The sequence below is a fragment of the Doryrhamphus excisus genome, chromosome 10, assembly GCF_030265055.1.
Source record: "Doryrhamphus excisus isolate RoL2022-K1 chromosome 10, RoL_Dexc_1.0, whole genome shotgun sequence".
NCBI lineage: Eukaryota > Metazoa > Chordata > Actinopteri > Syngnathiformes > Syngnathidae > Doryrhamphus > Doryrhamphus excisus.
This window is the reverse complement of record NC_080475.1, coordinates 18,054,929-18,067,223: the sequence shown is the minus strand read 5'-3', so window position 1 is coordinate 18,067,223 and position 12,295 is coordinate 18,054,929. Positions and strand designations below refer to the sequence as shown.

General features: G+C 41.0%; 1 protein-coding gene across 3 annotated transcripts in view; it reads right to left on the bottom strand.

The window, feature by feature from the left end:
• Positions 1 to 11,480, bottom strand: part of avpr2aa (arginine vasopressin receptor 2a, duplicate a) — a 31,324-nt gene extending 19,844 nt beyond the window's left edge. Inside the window, exons 1-4 of one of the 3 annotated variants that reach the window (XM_058084138.1) lie at positions 11,164 to 11,480; positions 9,690 to 9,741; positions 372 to 440; positions 61 to 284 (exon numbers count right to left, since the gene is read on the bottom strand). In XM_058084138.1, the coding sequence (XP_057940121.1) occupies positions 61 to 284; positions 372 to 438 (291 nt within the window). In that variant the 5' untranslated portion in view covers positions 439 to 440; positions 9,690 to 9,741; positions 11,164 to 11,480. Of the gene's footprint in view, positions 1 to 60; positions 441 to 9,666; positions 9,742 to 11,163 lie in introns of all 3 variants that reach the window. The other 2 variants (XM_058084137.1, XM_058084136.1) reach the window with 2 other exon arrangements.
• Positions 11,481 to 12,295: the final 815 nt, after the last annotated feature.

Below are 12,295 nucleotides of genomic sequence, written 5' to 3'. Positions count from 1 at the left end.
ACAGAAATGTACCTCACAGATCAAAGGTTAAGTATTGTCGTGAAGAACCCATGAACTGACCTGAAAGAATGCCACCACCAGGTCCGCCAGACACAAGTTGACCATGAAGACGTGCATGGGCGCATTGTGCTTCCTCCTCCGGAGCAGCACCCACAGCACAAAACTGTTCCCCAGTGTGGTCAGAGCCAGGACCACTCCGAGCACGGCGATCTCGACCTGGGCCAGGCCCTGGTCCCTCACCCTAGGCTGGGGCAGCGTGTGAGGGGTGGTGTGTGAGCCATTCTCTGAAAAGATTCCAAAGAAGGATCCTCTGCTGTGGGAGCCGTTGAGATAGTTTAGTTCACGCAAAGATGTGGAAGAGAGGTTGTTACTTCCTGCCACCACCACAGAAGAAAGGGCTAAAGCATCCCAGTCCGTTTCCACGCTGATGCTTTCCATTCCTGCAAGACAACAATGCGGTCATGTGTGAAAGATAATAGAATCCTTAGTTGTCTGTGAACGTGGTGAAAACGTGTAAGGTCGTGGTTTGTTTTCCGCCTTTCCAAAAGCCTCCCAGATGCCCTCGTTAATTGTGTCTGCACTATTTGATTGCATTTGCTATAAACAGCCGTGTCTTGATCCGATTGGACAGGCAGACGCAAGAGCCAGAAGGGCAGCGATGGTGCTGTCATGTCAACATTATTACCTCTCCACTTTTAATAAGTCTGGACCGAGTGTGTTTGTCCACCTATTCTGGATGACGCAAGTCCGGCATGGTTTATTTTCTCTTTCATACTTTCTCAAGGTTGACTGAAGAGATTTTCCCTCAATCCCTCCATTTTTATTCCTTCACCTCCACTCTCATTCCATGCTGACTCCCGTTCATTCCTCCTTTCCCTCGTTATCCATCTCTCGCATGCATCCTGTCCCTTTTCTCTCTTCCCCATGTCACCCTCAAGCTCAATAAATGCAATGTTTATTTTTATTTATAAATTGCTCAAAAGTCATGGAGCACTGACATGAACATTTCGGGAGCGGAGTCATGAGAGGTTGGGTACAGGCTTGGTCAAATAAACGCGCACGAGAAGAAAGTCCGAGAGGAGAATGGAAGGAAGATGATGAGGACATTACGGATATCGGGCCCGGAAAGGAAAAGATCCCAGATAAGGTTGAAAGTCGGAGATGAAGAAAAAAGAGTGGGCAGCTAAATATGGATCTTAAGAGATCTGGGTTTCTTTTTAGAACAGATTTCATCCTGTGGGGATTTTGGGGAAGTGCAGCAGTGTGAAAAAAATGTGAAATAATTTTTCAAACCTGATAATATATATTATATTATATATACTATATTATTGGACAACAATCTATGAGATAATAACTTTATTAAAATGTGTTCTTTAATGACTCTCATTGTTTCAGTGGTTCTCAACCTGTGGGTCGGCCCTCAAAAGTGGATCGCGGATATGTAATGCACAACAGATGTATAATTTCAAGAAAATGACCTTCGTCATTTCCTTAATAAAAAGCCTTAATAAAAACTTTGGACATATATTATGTGTAATGTTTTACTCGACATGTACATATTCTCAAACATTTGGCCATCGGAGAATGTGGGTCCCAATGTGAGACCATTCAAAAGGACTACATGCACAGTAAAAATATGTTTTGCGTGTTGCACTACTGTGTTTTTATATTCACTTAATACTGGGAGATCAGAAATGATTTACAAACTGCAAGGAGTGCTTTGACATGCAAGTGTTACATTCAATGAGTGTTCGGAAATGCCGAAGACAGCTGGGATAGGCTCCAGCGAGGAATGAGGATAAGCGGCATAGAAAATGGATGGATGGATAGGCAGGTGCATAAATTTGGGCACCCCAACAAAAGTGACATCAATATTTAGTAGATCCTCCTTTATCAGAAATAAATGCCTCCTATAGCTTCCTATGAGGGTCTGGATTCTGGTTGGAGGTATTTTGGACCATTCCTCTTTCCAAAACATCTCCAGTTGAGTCAGGTTTGATGGTTTCCAAGCAATAATAGATTTTCAATAATATTTTGGTCTGGGGACAACATTCCAGAACGTTGTACTTGTTCCTCTGCATGAATGCCTTAGTAGAATTGGAGCAGTGTTTAGGGTCATTGTCTTGGTGGAAGTATCCAGCCAACTTCAACTTTGTCACTGATTCTTGAAGACTGTTGGCAACAATCTGCTGATACTGACTGGAATCCATGCCACCTTCAACTTGAAGAAGATTTCCAGTACCTGCACTGGCCACACAGCCCCACAGCATGATGGAACCACCACCAAATGTTACCGTGGGTAGCAGGTGTTTGTCTTGGAATGCTGTGTTCTTCATCCGCCATGCATACCGCCCCGCGTTATGTCCAAATAACTCCATTTGACTTTCATCAGTCCACAGCACCTTATTCCAAAATGAAGCAAAATGAAGAGGCAGGGTACACCTGGACTGGTCGTAAAAATAATAAAATAAAAATATAATAAAAATAAAAATAAAAATAAAAATAAAAATATCATTATTAATAAAATTATGAATAAAAATTATTAATATAATTCATATTTATCATTATTAATATAATAATAATGATAACAATAATAATCACAATAAATGTATAATGCACTTTACATCAAATAAATGATCTCAAAGTGCACATATAGCAGACTACATGACACTTAAAATATGTGTAAAAATATACGTGTACAAATGGACTGTCACGTGTAAAATACTATACAGTCTGCCCCCCGTCAATTTTATTAAATCAATGCGGCCCGCGAGTCAAAAAGTTTGCCCACCCCTGCCCTAGACCATGATGTTGAACATTCTTTGCTCTCAGGTCATGTGACAGTTGTTTTGAGGCTACCATGGTGCTACTCTTCAGAGAAGATGCAACTTGCCATTGGCCATCTTAAATACCCTTTCTATGATTGGCTTCACTTGTGTATGCAGGTCAAGGGTCAATGAGCTTACCAAACTAATGTTGTGTACCAATAATTAGTGTTAAAGGTATTCTAATCAATAAAACAACAAGAGTGCCCAAATTTATCCACCTGCCTACTTTAGTTTAAATAATGATTGTAGACTTTCTGTAAATCCTATAAAGTTCATTTCCCTTCTCATCTATCCCTGTGTTGGTCTGCTATATGATATATTTACCTGGAATGGATGATCCCAACAACCAGTCATTTAGAAAGGAACATCTTGAAAATGACCACAGTAGACTAAAATAGGCAGGTCAAAGTTCAGTCGTAGAATTGTATATTGCAGGTTTTCACTCCTCCTCTTAGTCCTGTTGGCCAATTAGACAGTAATAGCGCTGCATGACATATTGTCAAGTGTTACATACTGGCTTTCAGGAAGGAATGCGTCGTTATAAATGCATGACAAGCCATGCCAGCTGCGACCGCTCTGGATAGCACCAGCGAGGCGGAACCACGTATGCGGGGTAGAGATTCAGGAATGGACTTCGTGAAACATTCCTTCAAATATTCAATGATGAGCAGACTTAGCCTTTTATATTAAATGTTAGCTGTTACTATATTGGTCCAAATTGCACACAAAGGCAACATTGAACACACGGAGGGAGCTTTAGGCCAATCCATCATGCCTCTATACAGATATATTGTGACCTGAATGACTGTTTCCTTTGATTTTTTTCTGATTTACATTTTTTAATTAAGGTTTGGGACAATGAGGTCTTTTTTCCATTCAAATATCTCATGGCCTCTCTTTGTTGGAACACAGTAGTTGTAATTATTATTTAATTACACGATGCTCCCTGAGAGGATTCTTTGTGCTGCTGGAGTTCTTTATAGCTACAATATCGTCTCATTATCTACTGTATGTTTGACCATGTGACCAAGACAAAGTATAATTACAGAGCAAGGCCATATCCTGACCCTTTTTCATGTGTGGGCTGATTACAAAATTCGAGGCTGCAAGACTGAAATGCATTTTCTCTTAATGACATAATCTCAGAGGGGTTTTTTTTTGCTTTAGGGAGTTATAATGACGTAAGATCTTTCTGGTGATAATAAGGTTTTCTATGCTCTTTCAAGGAAAATATTGTAGAAATTCCCTTATTGGAACCATTTAACCACGATAAATGAGGGACTTTATATCTAATTTCCTTTAAATGTTCTTATGTGTATGCCTCATGTAGCTGAGAAATTAGGATGGATTATTTTCAAATTGCACTCGAAAGGTCCACTAAAGTTGATGTGTTAAAGGGGGCCTGTGATGCTTTTCCCACTTTTCTGACCTATAAATGTAGTTAGAATGTTGTATTCTGGTGTTAAACCATGCCAAAGTTTCAGATCATAAGTTTTGAACATTTGGAAGTGAGCCCTGAAAGAACTTTGGGATGGATCAAAACGCTCGGTTTGAAAAGGCGTGGTAAAACCGTCCCTTTGTGATGTCACAGAGGGGCGGACTTCCTTATATATAAATTCTCTGCCCTCCCCCAAGGACTAGAGCCCACCATGCAATTGCCATCGGTCCGATCTCCAAGTTGGATGGACTGCAAACATTAGTCATTAGTTCGCTATACTAGATATACTACATCCCTCTGTGCATTATAACAGGAGAAAACGAGTTAATATGGGCTAGCTTACATTGCAAGTCATTGGGATACACCTATTTTGACAATGAAGCCCTGTCCAAAAAAAGTCGCATCATTGGTTATACATGCTCTGATCATGCATTAACACGTACACTGATGATAATATGGTACAGTTACAGTATCTTGCCCCATTTGGATGATTTAAAACACTACCCAAACCTCTTTTCTCTGCGCATTGATACAAATACTTATGCTAGTCCTGCCAACAACAACAGCAAACAAACAACAAAAATGTGACTCAAGATAAACATTTTTACTGTGCGTGCTGATGTTAAGGAAAACTACACTTTTGGGGGAATTTTGTTTTGGGGAAAATGAACACATATTTCTTTCCCTTTTCTGTGCATTAGAACATGAGAAAATGTGTTAATTTCAGCTAGCTCACAATGCTGCAACAGCAGCGACAAGACTTCTGATGCCCGTTCTCCTTGGGATGGCTCTGTCTTCCAGCACAAGACTCAGCATGTGGAAAATAATTGATATTAATCGATACATCGATGTGCATGTCCTCATTTGCTGGGTATGGATGCATTGACAGGTGAAATCGAGATTCATCGCAATGTGTTTGTGGGTATCGGTAAAATCCGATGCAAGCGCCGTTTTATTAATGTTCAACTTCACCCCATATGCTGTTCCCCAGGCACAATGAATGCACCATCATTATTTTGCGTTTTTATTGAATACGGACAGAAGCCGTGAGGCACATACAACTACTAGTAAAACAGCATGGACGTTCGTAGCAAGCAGCAGCAAGGAAGTTTCTATATTTCACCCCCCGCCCCAGCAACGTTTAAATGGTATGTTTGAAAGCACTATGGATTCTCAAAGATCGGCGGAAAGCTCGATAAAACGTCTGTCATTTGCAAAGAATGCCGTGTTAAGAAAAGAAAAAGGGGACACCACAACACGGACAAGTCTACCGCCGCCTCCCCGTCTAGTTCCTCATTGGACACGGGGGAAAAACCAAGCAAATCAGGTCAGTGGATCTTCCGCTGCTTTCAAAATTGACCAGGAGTTATTTGTCCATCTCGGCAACAAGTTGTAGCAAAATTGAGAGCTAGGTATCCACTCTTTCGTCTGTGAATGACGCTGATGTGAGCGCTCAGCGAGGTGTCGTGTTAGTTACTTAGTATCAATGCGCCAAGGAAAGGGCGTCCAAAGGGCATCCAAATAGGGCAAGATACTGCAACTATTCCATGTTATCATCAGTGTACGTGTTAATGCATGATCACAGCATGGATATCTAACCATGCAACGTTGGTAGAGGTTTATTTTTAGAGGGATTCATAGTAGAAATAGGTGTACCCCAATGACAGCATTGTAGGGAAAGAAATATGTGTTCATGTTTCACATAAGGATTTTGAATGATGGGTGAATTTTTTTTAAAAAGTGCTGTTCCACTTTGAGGCTGGGTTATACTTTTTCACACAAATGAGCTGCACAGAACCCCCCCCCACACACACACAAAACAAAACACAACTTGTTTCAGTGTTTCTTTATGTATTAGGGTAGGCTGCCTCTTATAACTGCCGACATTTCTGTACTTCAGCTGCAAGGATTTCCTGCTTGTCTGCGTGTCTCTGTGTGCATAGTTCGAACAATGTGGAGGTGTGTGGAGTGGACATTTTCCATATGTCGCAGGGGCTACCGAGGGTGCTGAAAATGATGTCATTTGCGGACCTCGCAGATGCAGAAAGCATAAAACAGGCTTTGGTGTTGTCGTGTTATTACTACACTGCATAAACCCAACTGTGCACCGTGCATGCATGTACGTAGCTGGGAGACACACTCAGAGATTATTGTTACACAGCTCCATCACCCATCTATGACATCATTGATTGATCATTTGATTTTGCTTTTTTATTGATCACGTCTGTTACCCACAATGGTGCCCGAGAGTTATTTGGTGCTTTAAAAGTTTGATAAAGGTGAGAAACACTGTTGAATTCAATAAATAACTCATAGCTGAACCTTGCTGTGGCTCTCTTTGTGTACAAGTCTTCAATCAAGGTTGGTGTAAAATTGTTATTTAAAAAAAATGTTCTGGATTAACTGGATTAATTGATTTGACGTTGTTTCCTGTGGAAAAATAGTTTCATACATTTCAGTTTTAAATGGATCCTTTGGAATATGTTTGAGCTGTATACTCGTTGTAAATAAGTGTTCATTACAAATGATGCATTTTTGCCTGGTATTGTCATGAAATGAATACAGCTCCTTATTATCCATTAACGTGATGATGTAAATTATGTATTCACTCTTCACGCTCTGTGATTGGCCAGTCACACACAGAGGCCGCCCCTCCCTGGACAATGGAGCATTTCACTCGCATAAGGGAACACTTGTCCAGTACGTTTTTCAAAACGCATTTTGCTCCACAAAAAGTGAATCAAAGTAGAGTCGATTTTTTTTGGCGTATCTGTAAATAAATCTAGAAGTCTCCTACAACTTTTCTTTGTTAACATCGGCAAGTTGGCCGTCTAACATCGTCTAGGCCGCACAAGATGGACTTGTAGCTAACTATGTTATCAGACGAATAATGGAGCGTTGCAGGAAACATGACTGCTCTCTGTGATGTAAGTACTGTCCCACTCAAAAAAAAACTAAAAAGACTTATTTGAATGCATCGTAACTCGAAAAACGAAAGGCTTGCTACCGGAGCGCACTTTCTCAACCCGGTGTGTATGCACAACTGTGGAAGCCTGCATCCAGCTTTTGCTCCTAGCGGGGGGGTGTATTTAGCGAAAGTGCGACAAAACCACAGCATGAACATACTCATTTGTTAACACTCCCTGGGATGTCCAAAGTCCCGATGTATTTAATGTCCGTGGGACTTTTGTGGACGGCATTTTTTATGGGCCTGTGATGAAAGTTGGACAAGAGTTGATACTAAAAACAAATAAGTCTTATAGATCACTTACACACATACACAGTACATTTATAGTAACTGTATAATAAACAATTCATATGGCATCTCCGGTATATGCCCCATGAATCAATTCATTACAAAAATCGAGGTTCCACTGTGTCTGTTTATGTGTGTGTGTGTGTGTGTGTGTGTTCATATGAACTTTCTAAACTTATGGATCTGAAATGAATATGCAAGTACAGTTCCCATCAGGGGCGTCACTAGGTTCTGAGGACGGGGGGGGCTTAGCCCCCTGGAGATGCACAGGATATGAATGAATGTAGTAAACATTAAAAAAAATCCCCAAAACAAATAAGGAACAAGAACTGGGATATAACTTCCCCACTTTTGGACAGATTTAGTAGAGATACTCAATTGTTTTAGGCCACCATTAAATGTACACAAGTACACACAATCTACACTGCAAAACCGCTGCTCAAGCTCTGCAACCATTCTGTCCAGTGGACAGTCATCAATTATAGAATAATCATTATTATATTTTTCATTAGCCTATTATTATTACTGTCATCATTCTTCTTCTTCTGATTATTACTACTACTACTATAGTAGTAGTAGGCTAGTATTAGTCTGCTTATTGGCTTGTCAGAGAGTTTTTTTAATAAAAAAAAAAACATCTATAAAAAATAAAAAAAATCTATAAATAATATCAAATTATTTAGGATGGCTTAAGAACATTTTAGGGGGGCCAAAGTCCTCCTAAAATAGGTCTAATGATGCCACTGGTTCACATTTTGTACATCGGTTGTGCTTCCGTAAAAGTACTTACAATGTCCTACTAATTTCCTCTTAATTCTACTCTTCTTCCTCTTTTCTATTTAGGTCTTCACTGACTGATCACTCACTCAAATTTGTGTCACTCCTTACTGTTTCCCATCAATTATGATTGCAATCTAAGGAAAACCATCTGACATATTCACCGAGAGGGATTAACGCTGTATGTCATGGAGTCTTTGAACACAATTAAAGTGCGTGTATTAGACCTCACAATGTGGTGAGTTTCGTGTTGTTTTTGTCGGCATGACATGAAACTTTATTTACATAGCGATCAATAGGTGGTTACACACAAGAAAGAGATTGGTGAGTCAGTGAACTGCTGCTGCACTTCATCCGCATTATAAAACATGTAGCGGCCTCAATTGATCTCCGGTGGTCCGGTGGTCCGGTGATACTTTTTCATGCAGCACACGGTCTGAATGAGTTGCTTACATGACAGCCGGACGCTCAGCCAGCTTCCAGCCTGTGCCAGCTGAGTAATAAAAGTAAACAATTTGTTCACCTATTAAATATGAATCACGTGGGTGTGGGGCAGACATCTCATTACTTGCCCACATTCTGTCTGTCACCTGTGTTTGGTAGCCATTGTTGTCAGAAGCCTTTTCATTGCCTTCAGGCTATTGCCACAATACACCATGGCCGTGCTGAAGACTTATCAGCCCTGATAAAGAACACTTACTGTTGTTTTTGAGGGGGTTATGTATCATTAACCAGCGTACTGTCAAGCTGCACGTGTCCTGAACAAATACAACTAATAGCAACTACAATCAATCAGTTTTATTCATTCATTCATTTTCTACTGCTTATCCTCACGAGCGTCGCAGGGGTGCTGGAGCCTATCCCAGCTGTCTTCGGGTGAGAGCCGGGGTACACCCTGTACTGGTGGCCAGCCAATCACAGGGCACATATAGACAACCAACCATTCACACTCACATTCATACCTATGGACAATTTGAAGTAGCCAATTAACCTAGCATGTTTTTGGAATTGGGGAGGAAACCGGAGTACCCACGCATGCACGGGGAGAACGTGCAAACTCCACACAGAGATGGCTGAGGGTGCCGTGCAGCCTCAATGAGGTTTTATTGTACTATATACTTGCTCCTTCAGTCTTGGACTCATCATTTAAAAGAATTTTGGCAAACATTCATCTATTCCAAGTGACAAGTGGAATAGATTTCTGAGATGAATTGCGATGACTCCGGTTGGAAAGTGCCGCAATGACAAGTGCAAGCTGATAACAGATGATGTGTTATGTGCCATAAAAGAAACTATGAGCCCAAAGACACATGCACATTGATTGGACAAACAATTGAGCATCACGCATTGAATATAAAAATACATGCCCCCATCCAGCGCTGCCGTTCACCTTGCTGTCAGTGCATGGTTAGCTCCTCACGTACGTGTTTTTGCAGCCGCAACTGTGAGACAAAGCATGAGAACTGTCACCATTACACTCCATTAACATTGCATGCTTCGGCCGCTCACACCAATAACCTGACACTTTCCTGGAGCTTTTGGCATCCAGTCAAACCCCTTGAGGGACACATGAATTTTCACTTGTGGTTTCTGCCATTAAACACAATGAGCTCTGATTTTGTGTGGCTGACAATGGCGCACCCCACGCAGTGATACCACCAATATACCATCAAAGGTTCTCCTATTTGGCGATGGAGAGCAGGAATGCTGGTGGGAAACCAGTAAGATGCTTGGATTAGCCTGCTGCTGTGTTTAATGTAACCATCAGGAACAGATGACATGTCCCACCAGGTGGCGTATGAGGTGAATTACACACATTGTGGGGTTCCGCTGATGCGCAGTCCAGTCCTGCAGGTTTAAAGTTTAATTTGATTGGTTAAGATTACACTAGGCTGTGGTAAACCCTCTCCTCCTCCTGACTGCGCTGATCACGAGAATTGCGCTGGCCGCACCCTGTTGGCGCAGCGTAGTAAGCGTGGGGCTGGGCAGGTACGCCGCTCTAGCGTCTGGTCTGCGAAAATAGAGCCCATTATCACTTAGCGGATTTTAGGGGATCAGGACTGAGAGAGATACACTCACTGGACACTTTATCAGGTATCACACCTGCACCATCTCTCGAGATCCAATACAACATTTTGTGAAAAATTCTGCTCTTGCAAGAATGACTTTATTATTGTCCTACTGGATTTGATTCATTTCACATTTTGCAATGGTGTAGAAATTCACTCCAGCATGCTATATACAGTATGTATTATCTGCAATATGTTGTCCTCAGAGGTGTAAATACTCGGCCAATATGAATACTAGACAGGTTACATACAATTATATCATTATCATACTGTATCATGATCTATTTATCCACCTGAAGTGTGTTGGATGTCATTAGTGGAGGTGTACCTAATGAAGTGCAACGTGAATGTTTGTACTGTATACAGTATATTCCACTGATATGGAAAATCTCCAAAGTAAATTAGGACAAAGATCGTGTTATGACTGCAAATACTTCAAGTTGTCTTCATTAACATCAACAGAAAAGTACATTTTGGCAATGATTTTGTCATATTTCCATATCAACTACAGGTGAAGCAGTAACAAAAGCAGTGCTGTGACTCACGGTTCTTTAGAGTTAACAGTGTTGGAGAAACTAAGTATAAGCGGTGTATTTATTGATATTGATCCCATAATGTTTGACCATGTTTGAGAGGCATGTGTGTCTAAAACCCAGATTGGTTCACAAACATTTGAAGTGTATGCACCCACTTCTTTGGTTAGATTTATTCCATATAATAATAATAAAATAATAAGATTTCAATATAATAAAATTCAATATACTGTATAAAAGAGTTTGAATAATATTCACTCACCTTAAATGTCCAGCAGACATAAAATTAAAATAAAAATAATCCAAGTCAGCACAAAAACATCAGCTGGCTCTGGTATCAATAATAAAATTCCTGATTTTAAAAAGGTCACTGCATCTTTATGTTTTTGAGTGACGGTGACAGAGTAGTTTTGTCGGCTGATTCTCTAATATCCTTGAATATCCTTGTACGTGTTGCACTTCACAAGTGCTGGTAATAATCCACTGTGGTAGCCATGTGTCCCAACGTTGTATGTGTCACTTCTTCTTTCTCTTGCAACGTTGTGGCTTCAGCTGCATGAGCACAAATGAATTTGAGCTCCTGCCTCCCCCTCCCTTTTCTCCCCATTACCCCCTATTACCCACCCACCCAGTATCTCCTCCTCCTGGGCAGGCCTGTCCTCTAGGACGGAGGGTGGAGTGTGCTGGCAGTCGAGGAACTGCGGCTGCGTCATTGTTATACATACCTGTAATGTGTGTGTGTGTGTGTGTGTGTGTGTGTGTGTGTGTGTGTGTGTGTGTGTGTGTGTGTGTGTGTGTGTGTGTGTGTGTGTGTGTGTGTGTGTGTGAGAGAGAGAGAAAGGTGATCATCCTTGAAGACTGTTTATTTGCATGCTGACTCACATAAAGATGAATGTTTTCTGTGTTGTTATTCCCGTCATTCATGTGATGAATGGCTCTTCCATGCGATGGTTTTTATTCCCTTGCCGCATGCTCAGTTGTCTTCTGTCCTTTGCTGCTGATAGCCAGGTCCCTGCACTTCAGCACATGTAGTGTATGAATGTCATTTGGCTGAGTCAGCCAGGCCAGCAGCAGGTCATGCCCTTGGCGTGTACACAGTGGAAAAAGTTCATGCAATCACAGTCAGTCTCCATATTCCATATTCAACCTCAAGCCTTTGGTTTGTAATGTAAGTAATGTTCATTTATACCTTCACTTCATCATTTATTATATCTAGTAAGCTAATATGCTGCTAACAAGGATGTTTTGTCATAAAAATAAATGAAGAACACAAATTGACTCTGTACGTAAACCAGAAAATGTACACTAACTGAGGCAAAATTTTGGTGTACATTTTCAGCTTTAACCAAAACAAAACTGTCTTGTCTCTTCCAGAAACCACTTCGCCCTGGCTT